The sequence below is a fragment of the Drosophila montana genome, unplaced genomic scaffold (assembly GCF_035044405.1).
Source record: "Drosophila montana isolate Dmon_TW-CO22-7 unplaced genomic scaffold, ASM3504440v1 contig_1624_1, whole genome shotgun sequence".
In the NCBI taxonomy this organism is placed as follows: Eukaryota; Metazoa; Arthropoda; class Insecta; order Diptera; family Drosophilidae; genus Drosophila; species Drosophila montana.
This window is the reverse complement of record NW_026996559.1, coordinates 4,376,579-4,396,003: the sequence shown is the minus strand read 5'-3', so window position 1 is coordinate 4,396,003 and position 19,425 is coordinate 4,376,579. Positions and strand designations below refer to the sequence as shown.

Sequence of the window (19,425 nt, the reverse complement as noted above, 5' to 3'; positions counted from 1 at the left end):
CACTCTCTCTCTCTCTCTCTCTCTGGCTGTTAAATCAAGCTTTCTTGTTGTTGTTTACGACGCGCTTTGTGTGTTGCATGCCGGCTCTCTCATGCATTGCAAACTTACGTGCCTTTGTTACGTTTGCTCGTGAGAGTATGTGTTCGTGGGCTTATGTTTGTGTGTGGTTCGTTTCGGCATTTCATTTGCTGCTGCTGCCGCCGTTTCGCTTCATTCGTTTGTCTGCTCGCGTGCTTTACGGTTCGAATTGTGCGAAGCTTAAAAAAAATCAAAATAAAAAAGATTAACTTATAAGTAAAAAAAAATAATTTTTTTTTAAATAAAATAAAATAGAAATTTAATAATTTTTTTGTGTGCCAAATGTTCAGAAAACGTAGTGAGTTCTTCTAGTGCAAAGGTATGTGGATCATTTATAACAACAACAAATGTTGCTGTACATATATGCTGAAGTGTTTGTGTGTGAATGTGTGTGTGTGCGTGTGTGTGTGTGCGTGTGTGTAGTCAGAGGAAGGTGAGCTTAAGCAAGAGAAAGAAGCAGAGCGCGAGAGCGCTCAAAGTGAGAGCCATGGATACGAAAAAGAATAACAAAATATGCAATTGTTGCTGTAATAAGTTTTGCATTTTCTTAGCAATTTTTTTTCTTTTCGCTGTTGGAGCCTCCTAATCTGTGCCTCGATTTCATAATCTCATGCCGAAAAAGACGAATTTCGAAAAGCGCCGCAAAGTATAAAAATACTTAGTAAAATAAGCAAAAACCACGTTGAAAAGTCAGCAGAGTGTGTTTGTGTGGAATGGAGGGAGAGAGAGCAGAGCTGTCGCTGTCGCTGTCGCTGTGTGCGTGTGTGTGGAAGAGTGAAAGCTCCACTGCAAGAGAGTGGACAGCAGAGAGGGTTAGTTTTAGGCAGTTTTTACGTGATAATTAAATAAAATAAATATAAATTTCATTTTCAAATTTTGAATTCTGCTCAACAAAAGAAGTATATAAGTAAAAAATGGATTATTATATACATTTTTTCTTTTAGAAACATGTTATTCAATTATTTACCAAAAATGTATGTTTAGAAACAACAATGAAAACAATAACATGATGACACGCATACGCGCACGGCACACGCACACTGACACACACAGGCAAACAAAAACGTGAGAAGAACAACAACATTCAAAGCGGCCTTGTCGCGTTTATCTGACGCTCAATTTCGCTCTCTCTCTATCTCTCGCTGGCTCTATATTTTATTTACTTATATGAATTTTTTTTTTAGTTTGTTCTCACACATTATTTAAAATTGTGTTTTTTGTTTTTTTTGTATATTATTTGTTAATATTTTTCTTGATATTTTTGCACATTTTCCTATACTTGCAATTACTTTTCTGCCTGCCAGTTGCTTATCAGTTGCGTTGTAAAACAGCCCCCTTGTGTGTGTGTGTGCGTTTGTGTGAGTTTGTGTGTATTTTTCCCCCATTTCCTTTGCCTGCCTTCATACGAGGCGTATACGTAATGCACAAATGTGTGACCCAACTTGAAAGCATCCACACACACACAGACACACACACACACATAGACAGCAAGACATGCCTGCTCATATACGTATTTATATGTATGTACGTACATATACAGCCACTCACACCCGCATAAGCGAGCTGTATGCATGGGGGGTTACGTATACGCCGGGTTGTCGCCGTCAGCTTTTCGCTGCTTGTTGTAGAAGCTCGAGAAAATTCTGAAATACATATGTTTGTGTGTTTGTGAGCAAAACCTAAACACGTTTATTTACAAACTAAAAAATTTAAAAAATATATATGTACATATGTATGTAAATTTTATTCATTGCAAATTTTTTAAAATGTTCCAATCAAACAAAACTATTGCATATTATTATATTGTATCATTGATTCATTCTCAAGCAAAATTTTTAAGCATATTAATTTAAAACATTTTTGTTTATATTTCACCAACAAGCACACACACATACACACAGGCAAGTACAGACCCCACAAAGATTGGGCGATTTGGTATGGGAGAGCGGGAGCGCATGTCATTGGACGCCGTCGCCATCGCCATTAAAAAGCTCTCAAAAAATGCTTGGCCAGCTGTTGTTGTTGTGTTATTGCGGCGCTGCCGGAAATATGCAAAGCTCGCTCTCTGCCTTACGTGCTCTCTTTCTTTCTCTCATATGGTGTCTGTGCTGTTATTTTTACGTGAATTGTTTTGCTATTTGTTATTATTTATTAAGAGAGCGATCGAAATGACAATAGATGAACAAGTAGGAACAGCAACAAAGTGTCTCTCTCTCTCCCTCTTTCTCTGGCGCTCGCTTATTATTATTATTAATATGTTTGTTGTAAAAATGTGCTGTCATTGTGACAAACCCGCAGTGGTTTGACCATAACCCCTCTGCTTATCCACTCGTTTTTTTTTCTCTCCCACTCTCATTTTACTATAATTGTTATTTCATATTTAAAGAGGAAGCAGTTCATTTAAAGCATATTCCTCAATATATGTATTTTGAACAGAACAAACAAAAAAGCGGCAGTTAACTGTGGTTGTTGTTTTTGTGGTCTTTACGTGATTAGCACGCGGTTAAAGTTGCTGCTGCCATTGCATATTACGTGTGTGTTTGTGTGTGCTCATATGAATCATCTACACAACTACAAAGCGCGTTTTATAAGCGGCAGCAGGTACAGTTTAGCCAATCGTCTTTTACTGTTTTGTTCTGCTGCTTCTTCAAGGGGCAGATTTTTAACGCCCACAATAACAATAACAACAACAACACACTATTAAAAAAGTAGCTGCATAAAAAGCAGCATAGAAAGCGCCATTCAAAAGGTCCATAGGTCACACAGAAATCGGGCAGCGGACAGCGGACAGCGGGCTGCGCTGCAGCAGTTGACGTTTCTAGAACGAAAAACTGACAACTGACGCGACATGGACAGCGCGACTGCTGCTCCTATGCGAGAGGTGTGCAGACAGCGAGGCGTAAAAGCCTAATAACTACAAAAACAACGGCTTAAAGCAGCCCGCTTTGCTCTCTGCATCCGAGCGCTCTTGCATTCTCGCACTCTCTTGAATTTCACTGAGCTCAGCCTGAAACTGCGCCATTTGGCTTACGCTTGAAAAACAAACAAAACGCAACGTAAAAGCAGATTAACAACAGAAAAGTAAGAGAGAGGCAGAGAGAGTGAGAGTCTAACAAAGCGAGTGAGCAATAAAGAAAAGAGAGAGGCACGGGAGAGTCATTTCTTTTTTGTTTTTGGCACACGTCACAACAGCGGCTCAAATGGCTTGCATTGTGTGTGTGTGTGTACAATTTGCAATATTTTAGCAAGAGGTGTATGTATGTAGATACACACACATATGTTTGATTGTATCTATTTAGCTAATTAGGTAAATACAAAGGTACATATAAACACATACTCATGCACATTGCTTAGGGGAAGCAAGCGTAACCAAAACCACGTTGTCGTTTGCTCGAACGCTGGCGTCGGCGTCGTGGGACCTCTCGCGCGACGCTACTGTGCAAATTATCGTTGTTGTATTTTGTTTATAAAAAGTTGCCAAGACAACGACGCAAACTTTCAAAATTGCGTCGTAAGCTTTATTTTTTCATTTGTTTGTGTTTTGGCCTGCCTTAAGCAGCAAGAACAAAAACAACAGCTGTGAAGGGCTGCTCTGCTTTGTTTGTTTGTCCATTATTTTGGCATGCGACTGTAGAGCGACTTTTGTGTGGCGCTCAAAATTGTTGTTGTTGAGCTTTTGCTTTTGCTTTTGCCTTGCTTTTCGTTTCGTATCGTTTGTTGTGACTCGCTCAAGTTTTTTCCCTCTTTGTTGTGGCGCGCTCGTTTTACACCAGCCGCGTTACTGTTCTTTTGTTGTTGTTGATGTTGTTGTTGTTGCTGTTGTTGTTGTTGTTGTCGCAGTAATTTTGTCAGTGGCCAATAAAAATCAATAAATAATACATTTACAGGGGAATGAGTCTCTCGCACCATTAGGCGCTCACACGTGAATAACTAAATATTTGCTCTATTGATTAACTGTAAATGGTTTAAGTTGTTAGAACTAAATTCGTTTAATATAATTGCAAATATCGATAATTAATTCAATATCCTTTAATGCAGTTCTACTTGATCTCTCTTTCGCACTTTGAACAACAGACATTACGGTTAAAGCGACAGCCACTAGCAACACGAATGCAAAATGCTGATAAGATAATTCAACAGTAAACACACACACACACACACACACACACAGACACTAAGAAATAGAGATGAGGAGCGGAAAAAACACGCACACATAAGCACAAACACATACACATACACAAAGCGACGCGCGCAACTAAATAGCCAAAAAAAAAAGCTAATAGAAAAAAATCAAGCAGCCGCAGGTGAACGCGAGCTGCGCTACCACTGCCGGCGTCGCTGCCACTCATCAAGCCATAAAAACAGCAAAAACTACACGCGTAAATTAGAAGCAATAAAAAAATTCTGTTGAAAAAAAGAATGCAAAAAAAACGAAAAAACAGAAACAAGCACAAAAACAAAAACAAACACAAACAAAACACACATCGAAAATGGCTGCCTGGGCGGGCGGCTGGCGATGATTGCGTAAAGCGTTTAGCATTTGACTTAAAAATGTGGCCACTGTGGAAAATGAGCCTCACAAGTTTGTACGTATGTGTGTGTGTGTGTGTGTGTGTGTGTGTGTATTTGGGGTAATACATATTACTTATCATCAGCGGGGTAATTGAAACGGGGTACAGTGGGGTGCATGCGCATTGAGGTATGCAATAAAAAAATTTGAAGGACGCCGACAACTTTTTAAGCATGTGTTGGCTTTTGCTAATTGATTTGATTAGAAATTGCTGATTGAAAAATAAAATTAGAAAAAAAACTACTTTTGATAAAATATGTTTTTGGTATATTGTGTGTAAGCAGAAAAATAGACAGAGAGAGCGTCGACACGACTAGGATATACTCCTTAACTAGCTGCGGATAATCGTAATATGGCTTCCATTCTACTTTTATGCTTGCTCTTATACCCTGTGCTGAAAATCGATATTTATCGATTTTAGACAAAACGGGAAAGTTATCGAAGAATCTAAATGAATAAGAATTTCTTTGGTAGTGGTATACAAGATTACATATTATAAATGAGATTACTGAAAAAAACAAGTTAATAATAACAAGTAATTAATAATAAAACAATTGTTGACAATCAGCTAAATCGATAACTTTTAAGTTAATTGCTAAACCTTGCCACATACATACTTAATAATTATATATTGTGTGTCTTTGTTTCTTTTTGTCGTACAGCATGTCAACAGATAATCCCACACAGCTGCTAACAACGCACGATTTGAGTCAATTGCGGGGACAACTGCAAACGGCGGCAGCCACAACAAGCGCCGTGGTGGCAGCAGCGGCAGCTGCCGCTCACGGTTATCGTAGCGTAGGTGGGACAACGGCCGCCGCATCGCCATCGAACGGACACGGACACGGCCACATGAATTCCGGCTCAAAGTACGTATTCCTGCAGCATAACGGCGGCAGCTTTACGGCGTACGAGAGCAGCGCAGCCGCAGCGGCAGCGGCAGCACAAGCTGGCAATGCCACAGGTAGCGGCGGCGCTGCTTCTGCTGCAGGTGGCAACATTGTGCTGCTTGCCACAGAGCCGATGGAGTTGAGCGCAGCGGATGCTTTGGCCACCGCAGCTGCAGCGGCTGATGATGGGGAGCTGCGTTCCTTATCCTGGCTCAATGATACCAATCTGATCAAAGGTATTGTGACCACAACAACAACAACGGCAGCAGCAGCAGTCGCTGCCGCAGCGGCAGTGCACGCGAAACGCGGTGGCGCTGCAGTTTCGCTGAAAACGTCACCAACAACAACAATAGCAGCGGCAGCAACAACAACAACAACAACAGCAACAGCAGCAACAACAGCGCCCAACAACATTTGCCTAGTGAGCGACATAATCGAAGAGCTGCCCCATGGAGGAGATGCCCACGAGCAGCAGCAGCAGTCACCCGCCGTATACAGCACCACAACGGTGCACAAGGGACCCAGCGGCACCACCACCGTTGTGGAGTACAAAGCAGCCACCAAACCGAATGCCGCCGGTGGTGCTGTTGCCGGCGGCGTTGCCTTTTTGCCGCGTGTGGCGAGCAGCTCGTTCATGCCCACAACAACAGCAACTGTCAAGCAGCAACAGCAGCAGCAGCAGCAGATTTTTGTGAACAGCAATGGCACGAGTGCAACAGCTGCTGTCGCCACCTACAAATCTACTGGGAACACTACAACGCATCATCCGCACAAAAAGTATCTGCGCGAGAAGATGAATGTGCATGTGGAACACACCAACAATGCCACAACCACCAACAACAACAGCCATGTGGTGGCATCGACGGTAACTGTGGTCAGTTCGCCCGCCTCCTCAAACAACTCAACAGTCAGCTCGTGCTCCGCATCTGGTTCATCCACGGCGGCCGTCAATGGTGGCAGTAGTCCGGTGCCGAAGTCCAGCAGCTTTAACGCGGTCTTCGATGCCGTCAACTACTCAACGCCCAGCAGTAGCAGCAGCACCACCACCACCACCGTCAACACCAGCGAACATCACACAACGTCACCAACTGTGGTTAGCACCACAACGTTGCCGCCGGGCTACAGTTACGTTAGTGCACCGCATGTCATGTGAGTAAGCCTGTCGCGTCCTTTGCTCACCACTGTCGTTGCTACAAATCAAGAAAGAGAAAGAGAGAAAAAGAGAGTTCGAAGAAAGAGTACCTTTTCATTTGGTCGATTGTGCTTCTTTTCTTTTTGCATTCGTGAACATTTCAATATCAATCTTCTCTATCCACCATTGCTCTTGCTGCAGAAAGGGAGAGAGAAAAGCAGCTGTAATTATTTATATTTTGCTTTGTTTGCATTCGTAAATGTTTTAATATCAATGTTCTCTTTTCATTGCTGCCGTTGCCCCAAATGAATTTGTCTTTACGCTAGAAACGGAGAGAAAGAGAGAGATAGAGAAGATCGGTCGCTCTAAATTGTCGATTTTGCTTTGTGCTCGCATTCGTAACAGTTTTATTTGTCATGTATGACATCAATATTTAAGTATGACAATTCGTGTGTAATCCATTTGAGGTTTCTATCGCGTTCTATTTATGCAAAAATGCGATCTTTGCATTTTCTCATTTTTTACTTTAGTCATGTTCGTAAACATTTTAATGGCAATGAAATCAACAAAACTTCCCAGGCCCAGCTTTACGTTGCGTGACAAACAGATGCCAACTCTTTTGTTAGAATGAAAGAGATAGAGAGAGCGAAAGAAGGATAGCAGAGTCATGCATTTTGGCAATTATGCTTTGTGCGCATTCGTAAACGTGGACTACAATTGGAATGCAGTACGAAAAATTAAAATACAGAGCTAGCACAGCTATCGCTCTCTCTCTCTCCCTCTTCCTTTCCCTTCTATCTCTTTCGTTTGGCTTGAATGATTTTAATAGGGCAAATCTTTTGGACTCTCTCATTTTTGCTTTGGTCGTCGGCTTCGTCAACGATCTGCTGCTAGTGACGGTGGTGTAGGGCGTAGCCATCTTTTGGAAGACAAATTAAATAATCCTCTTTGTCCTTGCCACAACAGCTCACAACAGCCCGCCAATATATCCTCACCGGAGACGCCGCCAGGTGCGGCGCTATTGCCGCCTGGAACTTACTACAGTGCGGTGCAGTCGCGTTCGGGTGCGCTGCAGCTGTCGGTGACTCCGCCGCCACCGCCCATGACGCCAACAACAGTTCACAATGGCTCCGGTTCCGGTTCCGTTTCGGGTTCGGGTTCCGCCTCTGGCGTTGTGAATCTGCGCAGCCCCAATAGCTACGCCAGTTTCGATAACGAGGATTCGCTAAAGGAGTTCGATATGGCGCGCATACACACCAGTACGCCCCAGTATCAATCTATGACCAAAAACAACAACAACACCAGCAACAGCAACAATAACCATAATAATAATAGCAACAGCAACAACAACAACAACAACAACAACAACAACAACAACAACAACAACAACAACAGCAACAACAACAGCAACAACAACAACAACAACAACAACAACAACAATTCATCCACTTACGGGAGCTCCGGCGCTGGCAACAACAACAACAACAGCAACAACACGCCCCAAAAGCAAAAGCATCCCAACAATGTGCCATATGATCCATTTGTGCATACCAACAACAAGCCGCCATATAGTTTTAGGTAAGAGCGAATAACCAAATTATCCAAAATTGAGTCTATTAAAACTGATAGATAAAATTTAGGGCCAATTTTATCTTTTAGTTAAATGTAATAAAATGAGAATTGAAAGGTATATCATTGAAAAACATAAATCAAAGAAATATAACATAATATAATAATTACTATATGTTAAAAACAAACAAAAAGAGTGCAGAAAATGCTGATTACGTTTCGTAGAGAAAATCAAATAGGATTTTCAACTATCAAAATGCAAGTCTTCCAAAAACTTTCTAATGGAAACTTCCTTCCTCTATGCAAAACTAGATTCCGTTTGCTTGTAAACTTTGGATCCTTCTGTATCTATCAGATCTCTGCAAGCAAAGACCCAAAGACTTCATCCTTGCCTCGGAACTGAGGTCCCAATTTATCGTTTCTTTAGTCAATTTAGACCAATCTTTTTCGAAGTTCATCAAGGCTTAACTATCCTCGTCTATTACACTGACCTAACCTTACCTCATAGATTGGTTGTTCTTATACAAACTCTAATATTATTATATGTTACGTGAAGTATATTTCCTTATTAATTTAACCTGGAATTGGTTGAAAATATGATCAACTAAAGCTTATATATAAATCAGCCTTAAGCGATTTTATGCATTTTGTTGTATTTATATATGTATATGATGGAAAAAGTTTCCTCAGCTGAGGCAAATTTTATCAGAAATAAAAAATACATAATATTTCTTTTTATATTTATTTATATCTGTCAACCTTTTGTGGTAATTGCGATTGATAATGAAAATGTTTAAAGCTCGCAAAACCCATGAATGAAAATTTTAAACGGAAACTTGGACTAAGTAAGCTCGAACGTATAAAAAATGTATATACGAATATAAAAAATAAAACTATAAAATATCTGAAAGTTTAAGGAACGCAGCCATAAAAGCAATTTTAGGCATTAAGATAGCTAGCAGAGCTTGAAAGCGCGCGCTACAAACTTAAAGCTCAATTAGATGGAAAGATATTTCGTGTTCGTTTTAACCAATTCGTTTTTATGGCTCTGCTGATCCTTTCAGAAATTATAATTAAAAAACAAATGATAATTTAATAAAATACGTAAATATTGAGACTAATTTATTATTGTTTTTTATTTATTTTTATTTGCAGTTCCTTGATCTTCATGGCCATTGAGGACTCGACTGAGAAGGCGCTGCCCGTTAAGGAGATTTATGCTTGGATCGTGCAGCACTTTCCCTACTTTAAGTCGGCACCGAATGGCTGGAAGAACAGCGTGCGGCATAATCTGTCCCTCAACAAGAGTTTTGTCAAAGTGGAGAAGGCTCCGAATATGGGCAAGGGCTCGCTGTGGCGCGTCGAGCCGCAACAGCGTCAAAATCTCATGCAGGCCCTCAACCGTTCCCCCTACTTCCCCAATTCGGCCGTCGACAAAATTAGCCCAATGCTTAAGAGTCCCAATGGCAATGGCGCCGCCAGCGTGGGCATCGTTGGCTACGATAGCTTGGATGGCAACGCGAATGTTCCGCCGGCGCCCACAACGCCCGCGAAAACCAACGGGGTGCTGGCCAATGGCAATGGCGGCAGTCAGCCGGCCACGCCGAATGGCGGCACTGGGGCCGCTGCTTCTGCTGGCAGTCATGCCCGCTTCGATCCCAAGCTATTTCCCAATCTGTCTAAGGCATTTCGCAATATTGAGGAGCCTTCGCTGCCGCCGCAATTCATGGGTGATGCTCTGGATGAGGAGCTGCCTGGCGATTATGTGACCAATAACAACAATAATAATATTAGCAACAACAACAACAACAACAACAATCATAGCAACAACAATAACAATAACAATAACAACAATAACAAGTACAACTCTGCCGTTGCGAATGGAACTGGCAACGGAACTGGCTCCGCATCAGCCGTTCCAGTCTGTGCCTACAATTTCGAGCGGCTGGCACGCGACTGCGGCGCCGATAGCATCGACGATGTCCATGCAGCAGCGGCGATGCTTTTCCTTAAACATGGATCAAAAGCCTTCAGTGAAACCTTTCAAAATGGGTAAGTGAATAGCGTTAAATGGCCTGTGATGAAGAGAGACAGGCGCATAAATATTAATATCGATTCTTATATCGATACGTAAGGAGACTTGCTATAGAGAGCTGTGCATAGATTTGTGAGTTCAAAAAATTGAAATAAAATACAGATATATCAGATATTGCATTGATATATTTACTGATTCGCTAATCAAATTGTATATCGATTAGTATGTCTATTTGCATATCTACTTGCATCCACATGTATATCGATTCACTAACCGATTATCCTATCTGTCATGTATTCCTAAAAAATATTCAATCTTCCGCGTTCCGAAAATAGCTTTTTTGTATAGTATAGTAAAGATAGTATAGATCTCCTACATAGTATAACATAAATGGAGAGGGAGTCCCACAAAGGAAACGCGGAATGGCACTGCCATCTAATCAGCTATGAGTCAGAGATCTGAGTCATATGAAAAGCTGCCTGAACCCAAGATTGATGAAGGCTGTGAGAGCTTTGTGACAAACTTTAATCAATTGTATGCCCTCGGCTCTTCTATTTAGCGCACCGGTGATAACCAGTTCGCCCAGCGAGGATCACACCTACTCGGCGGGCGGCAATAGCAATGCGGATAGCGGCGCCTCAACGCCGCTGACCAATGGCAATGGCCAGGCCGTCCAGCAGACGCAGGCCAGTGTTGGCCATGGTGCCGACAGCAATTGCGCCAGTTCCGATGCGGCCTACGACAGCAGCGAGGAGAAGTAAGTCGCCATCAATATCAATTTGTAGCAGTTAGCTAATCTGTTGTTGAACCCTTCTGCACAGTCATAATATAACGCCCGAGGAGCTGGCCGATCAGCAGCGACATCGTGACGGTGTCGATGCCTTGCTCTCACTATCGCGCTCCTCCATTGTTGAGTGCGGCTCGTCGACGACCACGACGCACTATCATAGCAACGGTAGTAGCGGCAGCAGTCACGGCTCACCGCATAAGCGTGCCTCCAGTCGCAGCATTGAGGAGGAGAAATGGCAGCATCTGGAGCTGCAGTATCAGCATCAGCAGCCGCATCATCATCACCATCCTCATCACCATCATCATCAGCAGCAGCAGCAGCAGCAACAGCAGCAGCAGAGCACCGGCGTCTATACCAATGGCAGCGGCAGCAAAATGGCGCTGCTTAGCAGCGCTGCTGCCAATGTGGCCGCCGCTGGAGCGCTCGTCCAGCAGCAACAGCAGCAAAGGCCGCTCTACGAGGAGCTGTACAGCGCAAATGTCACCGGGAGCAATTCGGTGTCCAACTTGTATATGCCGGCCGTCAGCTGTCTACCAGCTGGAGGCGTTGCGGCGGCTGGCAACGGGCAGTCCATGCTGTCGCTCAGCGCTGTGGCAACCAAGAGCAAAGTGAAGCCCTTGCGGGGATTGCGCACCAAGATCAAGAGGAAGGCCGCCTGGATGCGGTGAATATGGCGCAAAGCTGGCGGCAGACAGTAGACACTTGTAGGTCTGACTGTTTGTTAAACTGGCACACACACACACACACACACACACACACACACACTAGCTCCCACAACCTCAGTCGCCATCCTGCTCGCACCACTTGTCTCTTTCTAAAGCGAACTCTGTACAATGCGGCGCATTTAGTCAAATGTTTTGGTTTCCCTTCTTTTTCTATTATTTTTTTTTTTTATTAATTCTCTGTGTTTTTGTTATCGAGCGACAATTTTCTTTATTATAATATATTATTTAATATTAATATTATTATATATATATTTTTTTTTTATAACTATTTTTCATAGTTTAATTTTAGCTGTTAACTTTTTATTGGACTTGATTTAGTGGCAAGCACAAGTGCCTGTTAATTGTTGGCCATTATATAATTTTTTTTAATAGTTGCAATTTTCTTTGTTAGCTTTTAATTTACAATTTGTGCATATATATAATTTACAAAACATTTTTAAACATTTTTAACTCGCTTAGAACACAAAAGAAAAACTAAAACAAAAAAAATCAACCAAAAACTAAAAAACACAAAAATGTCCTAAGGTGCTAGCTGGGCACGATTTTTTTAAAAATCATAATTGTTTACATACGATTTATGACGTAAGAAAAATGTACAAGAAACCTAAGAAGGAGAAGGTAAAAACAAAAAACAAAAACAAATAAAATAACAAATTGTGCTGACAAACAAACAAATTAAAAACAAAAAAATGGCAAAAATGTAGAAAAAAGTGAAAGAGAAAAATGTTAAAAAAAGCAAGCAACAATTGCGTTATCAAAATACTTTTATATGTTTGTTTGCTGTGAGTTGAAAACATATATACGTCATATGTGTAACACACACACAAATACACATAAATATATACACCTCTATACATATATGTATGTAAAGTACTAAAAACAACATTTAGCGCCTTATTATTGAGTCCTTTGCAAAAAAAACAAGAAAAACAAGAACAAAAAGATGCAGCAGCTGCTGTTAAAAATTTGAATTGTTTAATTCGCTACATGTTATATACTATTTACTATATTATTATTACTATTATGATTACAACAACTATTATTACTATTACTATTATAATTATCATATGTTATATATTATTAACGTAAGTGCTAACAAAATCAACCAAAAGAAAAAAGAAACAAAACTAACACGGGCCAATAAAGCGTAGCATAGCAATCCGCATACCCTATACTAAAACAAACAAACAAAACAAACAAACAATAACACAACATGCGACACTCAAGTAAATGTTAAATCAAAGATACTTTTAGTAACATAAGCAAAAAAAAAATATAACAAACAACAACAACAATTAGTTTTTAGGCATTAAACTATTGTAGTTACAAATTTATGCAAAACTTGTTAACAGTTTCTTTGTTTCCTGGCTTCAGAAAGCACAATGCAATTTGTTTTTATTTTATATTAAATTAATTTTTTTTTGTCAACTCACAAAATAAATAACAAGTTTCGAAAAATTGTTAAGCGCTGACAGTTGACAGCAAAGGCAACAAAACGTAAAAATAATAAAACAAAAAAAAAAGAGTAAAGAAAAGAGAACTTTAGTTAAATTAAAACTCAATTGTGTACATACAAAACGCTGAGCAAATTAAGCTGCAATTTATTTACACACACACGCATAGTTATATAGTTGCATTCATTAAAGATTCCCCTTCCCCCTAAGTGTATACACTTCAAGTACCTTTTTAGCAAAAAGCATTAAAGTAATTTAATAACAAAAAACCACAAATATTTAATAGAAAAAAAGCTGCAGAAATGTGAAGAACCTATTGCCAGTTGTTAAACTTTAATTTAAATCCAAATGTTAAACGTTTGCTTTTTGATTGTGTATATGTGTATGTTATATATATACATACATATTTATACATGTATATGTATACATATGAGTTGTATGATATAGTTTAGTAGCTTTACAATACGAACGCCTTTTTTTTTTTTAAAGAAAAACAAATATAGTTAAGCAACAAATATGTAATAAATATATATGTACATGAAATACTGTTTCATATATATTATAAACATGTAATATATATTATACTATATAGTATATATATATATATATATATATAGTTCAAAAGGAACGCACGACATTCTTTAAAGCTGACAATCGCCGCCACGAGTTGTCGTTGCAAAGCTATTGACTAAATATTTCTATACAGAATACGACCACACATACACACATCATATATACACAAATATATACGATATGTATGTATATATATATATATATATATATATATATATATATATAATTTTAATATTGTTATAGTCAATGTACATCAAGTTATATAACTGAGCAAAGCTTAAATGCGTGACTTTCGTAGCCCTAGAGCAAACGTGCATCTGTCTTAGTTGTGAAAGGCCCCACTCCACTCTCCTCTCACCATCCTTATACCTCTATTGCTTACCTACATATTACGCATTAAGCTACTAAAACATATAATGACGTACGATTTAATATGATATATTATATCATCGACTTTTATGATCAGCAACCAGTTTGTTAATGTTTTTTTTTATTACTATTAAAATTATCATACCATCATTATTATTAAATATATATACATATATGTATATATATGTATATATATATATATACATATATATGATTATGATTTCTTTGCGTACCAAATACACACAAAATGTGATTTCATTTCACTTGTATCTGTTTTTTATCTCTCTTCTATATATTTGATTTGGGTAACTGGGCATGTTGTTGTTTCCGTTCTATTAGAGCTATGTGTATATTTAGATAGAATACTAAATGTTTTTGCTTTAAAATATTGATACGATTCGGTTCGTGTGATCTCCTTACAATGTTCTTGGTTGAAATACCTTAAAGTTTAACAACGCCAAATGAATTGTTATTTTTTTGTTTGTTATTTAAAGAAGCTTCTGGAATTAGTTTTATGATATAAGTTTACATGGATTTAATCAAATATAAATTTATACACCTATCTTAACTCGATAAATACTACCAATTTTGTACATGTATACTAGAAATGAATTCAGAAGAATAATATTAATCGGTTTACCATGCGGAGTTCATGTTAGTTTATCAAGTATGTCAGCCTCTATTTAAAGAGCAATGTATGAGAAATACTTAAAGTGCCTCTAAAACCAAATGTGTCCCTGTGTTTTCTATATTGTTTTCAATAGGAAATGTTAGCTTGAGATATGTCACAAGGTCATAGTTTGCTGAAGCTTTAGTCGGTACTTTAAGAGCCGCTATTTTGTTAAACTGTTAGCTTAAAGCTCACGTTAGTTGCTGTTATTTGCCTCGACTTGTGCTGGCTAACAAACCGATACGATTCGATTCGGTCCATAGAAACGTACACACAGTTACAGGGTATCCAAACATGTCTAACAAGCCTGAAGTCTGAACCAGGGAAACACTTAAGACATCCCACACTTATGCGTAATCGCGCCAGACCGCCCTGTCCCGCCCCCTATTGACTTTGTAGATCGGAGGAATCATATAATATCCACACAAATATATATGCAAAGAAAATGATACACGAGTATATATTTACATACACCGACATGCACACATATGTATGTATGTCATAACAATTGTAAATCTGTTGCCCTCCAAGGTTTCAACTAGCGCCTGTTTTTATGTCTAAGCCTGTACCAAAACAACAACAACAACAAGAACAAAAACAAAAGTAAACAAACACGCAAACACCTATGAATTATAAGTATCTAAAATATATTTATAAATATATATATATATATATGTATGGCGTATATATGTATACATATATATAGCATATATTTAACGAACGAAAAGAGTTGCCCTGTATTTTTTAGAGCAATATTTTTCTACTTTTTCGAAAAGCAACAACAAATGCAAAAATTAAACATTTTAAAATAACTTTTCGACTTCTGTTTGTCACTGGTAGAACAAATATAATAAACATAATAATAACACATACATATAATAAATGAAAACGAGAAAAGAATTATTAACTGAATGTGCTAAAGTGCGCCGATTGTTTTCGACTGATTTCAGGTTTGATGAGCCGCAAACTGAGCGGATTGACATGTGTGTCATATAAGAATGTGGATTGTATTTGAAACGCCTCTCGAATAGATAAATTGCATGTATTATACGATACATATACTTATACATATTCATATACATATACATATACATGTGTATATATAGCATTAATACCTATTACATAAAAGCAAACTGAACAAATTTAAAACATGTTACGAGTAGAGTGCAAATAAAGGCAGAGAAAGTCAAATTTATCAATATTGTCAATATACAAATGTTTTTTCAATTTAATGGGCAGCGTTAACAATGAAAGAGGGTCTATGGGTTCAATATAAAGACAGGTTCAATGATCAACGCATGACCAGGACGTGAAATCGCAAAAATCGCCCCCTTTCGATGATAAACGCCAACGTCAAAAGTAGATTGGATGATTTTCTGAGTTTCATCAAATCGGACTCAAACTTATCTTAAAATATATTTTAAAATATATTTGATACGCTTTTGGCCAAATCCATAACTCTTGGATGGTAAATGCGGGTCAAAGGCTTAAAAAAAAAATGTTTATTTGTCGGCTTCAAGATTCTCACCACAAGACTAACATGGGCGTGGAGTTCAAGACAGTACGGGCATGTGTATGTGTATGTATGTATATATGTATGCATGTATGTATGTATATACATATATGCATGAATGTACGATCTATTATACCAAACGATGACATAGTTTACTTTCCGCTACGATGCTATTTAAATAAATCGAATATTTTAACGTAGCCCTCCTCTTAGATTTTCATAAATTCAAGTAAGCCTTCCATGCTTTGATTATAAGTGTTAAGTGATGGTAAGTTGTATTCTATTGTACATATGTAGGTAGATAAGTATGTATGTCGAAATATATGTATATAGAAATATATGTATGTAAATGGTATGTACATATGTATTTATGTATGTATGCATGCATGTAGGAATGTACGTATGCATGCATGTATTTATACATGGCTGTACATATGTATGTATGTATGTACATATGTATATATGTATGTATGCATGTATGTACCTATGTATGAATGTATGTATGTACATATGTATGTATGTATGTATGTATGTATGTATGTATGTGTATATGTATGCCTGTATGCGCCGCAAATAAAAAAAACGTATTCTAAACTAATGCCCTACTTTGCGACTCTCATGAATTCAAGTAGGTCTCATTTGCTTCACTTCAATAGAGGACGAGACGGCGGCTTTAATATCAGAGGAAGCGGCTTCAATATTGAAGGAGACGGCGGCATCTTCAGCAAAGTAGGAGGCGGCCGCTTTAATATTTTAGGAGACGTCAGCTTGAGCAAAAGAGGAGCCGGGGTCCTCAACTATGAAAGCGTCGGCGATTTGAACAATGGAAGAGGCGGCATTAACTTTTAAGGAGTGGCTATAACATATTGGTACGTATTATACTATATTTGAAATAAAAGTAACAACTATTACAATCGTATATGTTGGTATGTATTTGAAAACATACACGTATGTATGTATGTATGTAAAGATGTGTGTATGTTCAGCTGAGCTAAAAGTGAACAAAACCGATTTAATAAATATTGCTCGACTTCTCGATTCTCACTAACTTTTCTGTCCTTTCAGTGATTTGTTTATATAAAAGTTCGTCTGCCGGATGATGATAAAATAATAGTCTGAGTGAATTCACAGGTAAGTACGTTATTACAAATATATATTAAAATGAATGCGAATAAATATTTCACATATATGTAGGGGTCCAATAAAGTTGATATCATTAATAGATGTGTATTTTTAAAGCATAATAAAAAGGTAAAGATTCAAGATAAAATATAGCCCCTAAGAAGCATAGAAGCAGACAGATGAACATGGCTATATCCACTCGGCTGATGCTGATCTAGAATATATATTCTTTATGGAATCGGAGATATCTGCTTCTATGCGTTACATATTATGTACATATCAATATTGATGCCAATGCCACTTGAGTGTTGGGGAAATAGAAATAATATAAAAGAAAGTTAGGTGGATGTGTTTATGGCAGACACATAAGTGAACATCTTGGACTTTGTATACTATATTTATGAGAATGGGCTGTCACGACCAAAAGAGCGAGAAGGTCGTCAGCAGTTGGAGGCTGGTATAATATAATGCAAGGGTTAGTACCAAGTGTGCTATGGTTAATAGCAATTTGGCTGAAAACGTAAGCTAACCGACGCTAGATGCCGCTTGACAAATGAAGTGCACACATTTATGCCATAGATGGCGCCTGCTGGCCGAACGCCTGTAAGCTGGCAACCCCCAATGTGAAAAGGTTGGACTTTGGGGTTGTGGCCTTGAGTATTTACGCTTAATGCTCACTTGTGTTGTGCTTGAAAAGCTTTTATTTCCAAGCTCTATTGTAGGCTCTATGGGTAACTTTGCGAACTACGATGGTGTTTAATTAGAGCAGTGTTGGGAAATTAGAGGCTATTATAATTTTGTGTTCAAAATGTTGATAAAAGAGAGATACCCTACGATATATAAATATATATAGAACAATATTTGATGCAGGCAGCATAGATGGATGCCATAGTCAACCGATTTGATACACTTTTTCATTTACTTCATTAGAAAAATCGGTCAACAATCGAACTTCGAAAATATTTGTATTTACTAGTATTAAATATAAAAAATATATCAATAATATATATTAAGATATGTATAAATGGGTCCCCTCAATGACGAGAATACAAGCTGAAAAACTATATTAATCCCAAGTTATTATAAATTTACCGTGCCAAGGAAAATCAAGGTATGCAGCATTGTTTGGAATACAGTATATTCGTCTTTATTGAATTTGATTTCTCTGTTCAGTTTTACATGCTATATAAACTATTTATTATTTATATTATTTAAATATTTTATTTAAATATATTATTTTGAAGTATTTGCATTGATTTCTTCTTCTTGTTGTCGTTTTTCTTTTCGATTTTTTTAAATTTATTATTTATTTGTTTTAAATAAATTTTTTTTTTTAATAAATGCCATTGCATTTTAGCGCAAACCCCTAAAAATTGCCTTTTGCATTGTTTTCTTTTCTTTTTTTCTAAATGAAAATGTTAATTTACAAATTAACATAATGTAGATATATATGTATATATATATAATATAATATATATATATATATATATATATAAAACAGGTTCTTAAGTTAACAAAAAAAAAATCTTTATTATATAAGTGCAACAATTTTTACAAGAAATGCAAAAAAAAATTGTTGCTTCTATCAATTACGTAATGAAATTGTTATTGTTGTTGTTGTTGTTTTTTATTATGTATTTCTAGTTATTTATGTTTTTTTAATTGCTTAAATTTAAAAAATTGTATCGAGTCGAATGTCTTTTCTTTTTGCCAAAGTGTCGAGTGCTTAAATTTAGGCCACTAAGTTAAGATGCCATTTCAATCAGTTATATATACACACATATATATCTATATATATGTAAATGTATATATGCATATATATATAGCTAAAATTTTTGATATTTTTGCTGCATTATTTATGTATTCATTTAAATGGATTTCTCTTTTTATTTATTTATTATTATTTTCTTTATTGGGCACATTTGCTGTGGTTAA

General features: G+C 37.6%; 1 protein-coding gene across 2 annotated transcripts; it reads left to right on the top strand.

The window, feature by feature from the left end:
* Positions 1 to 243: 243 nt before the first annotated feature.
* On the top strand, positions 244 to 11,823 carry CHES-1-like (Checkpoint suppressor 1-like). Of its 2 annotated transcripts, XM_064699538.1 has the most exons (7): positions 244 to 397; positions 5,311 to 6,687; positions 7,637 to 8,070; positions 8,158 to 8,248; positions 9,395 to 10,291; positions 10,834 to 11,031; positions 11,096 to 11,823. In XM_064699538.1, exons 2-7 carry the CDS (start codon positions 5,312 to 5,314, stop codon positions 11,730 to 11,732), a joined length of 3,633 nt encoding a protein of 1,210 aa, XP_064555608.1. In that variant the 5' UTR covers positions 244 to 397; position 5,311; the 3' UTR covers positions 11,733 to 11,823. The 2 variants fall into 2 exon arrangements, with proteins under 2 accessions (XP_064555608.1, XP_064555607.1); XM_064699537.1 differs by having other exon boundaries at positions 7,637 to 8,248.
* Positions 11,824 to 19,425: the final 7,602 nt, after the last annotated feature.

Excerpts from the sequence above, each read along its gene's own strand:
- CHES-1-like (XM_064699537.1), top strand. The coding sequence starts at position 5,312 with ATGTCAACAGATAATCCCACACAGCTGCTAACAACGCACGATTTGAGT. Across the intron at positions 8,249-9,394 it reads AAGCCGCCATATAGTTTTAG|TTCCTTGATCTTCATGGCCA; the intron begins GTAAGAGCGAAT and ends TTTTATTTGCAG. Across the intron at positions 11,032-11,095 it reads TACGACAGCAGCGAGGAGAA|TCATAATATAACGCCCGAGG; the intron begins GTAAGTCGCCAT and ends CCTTCTGCACAG.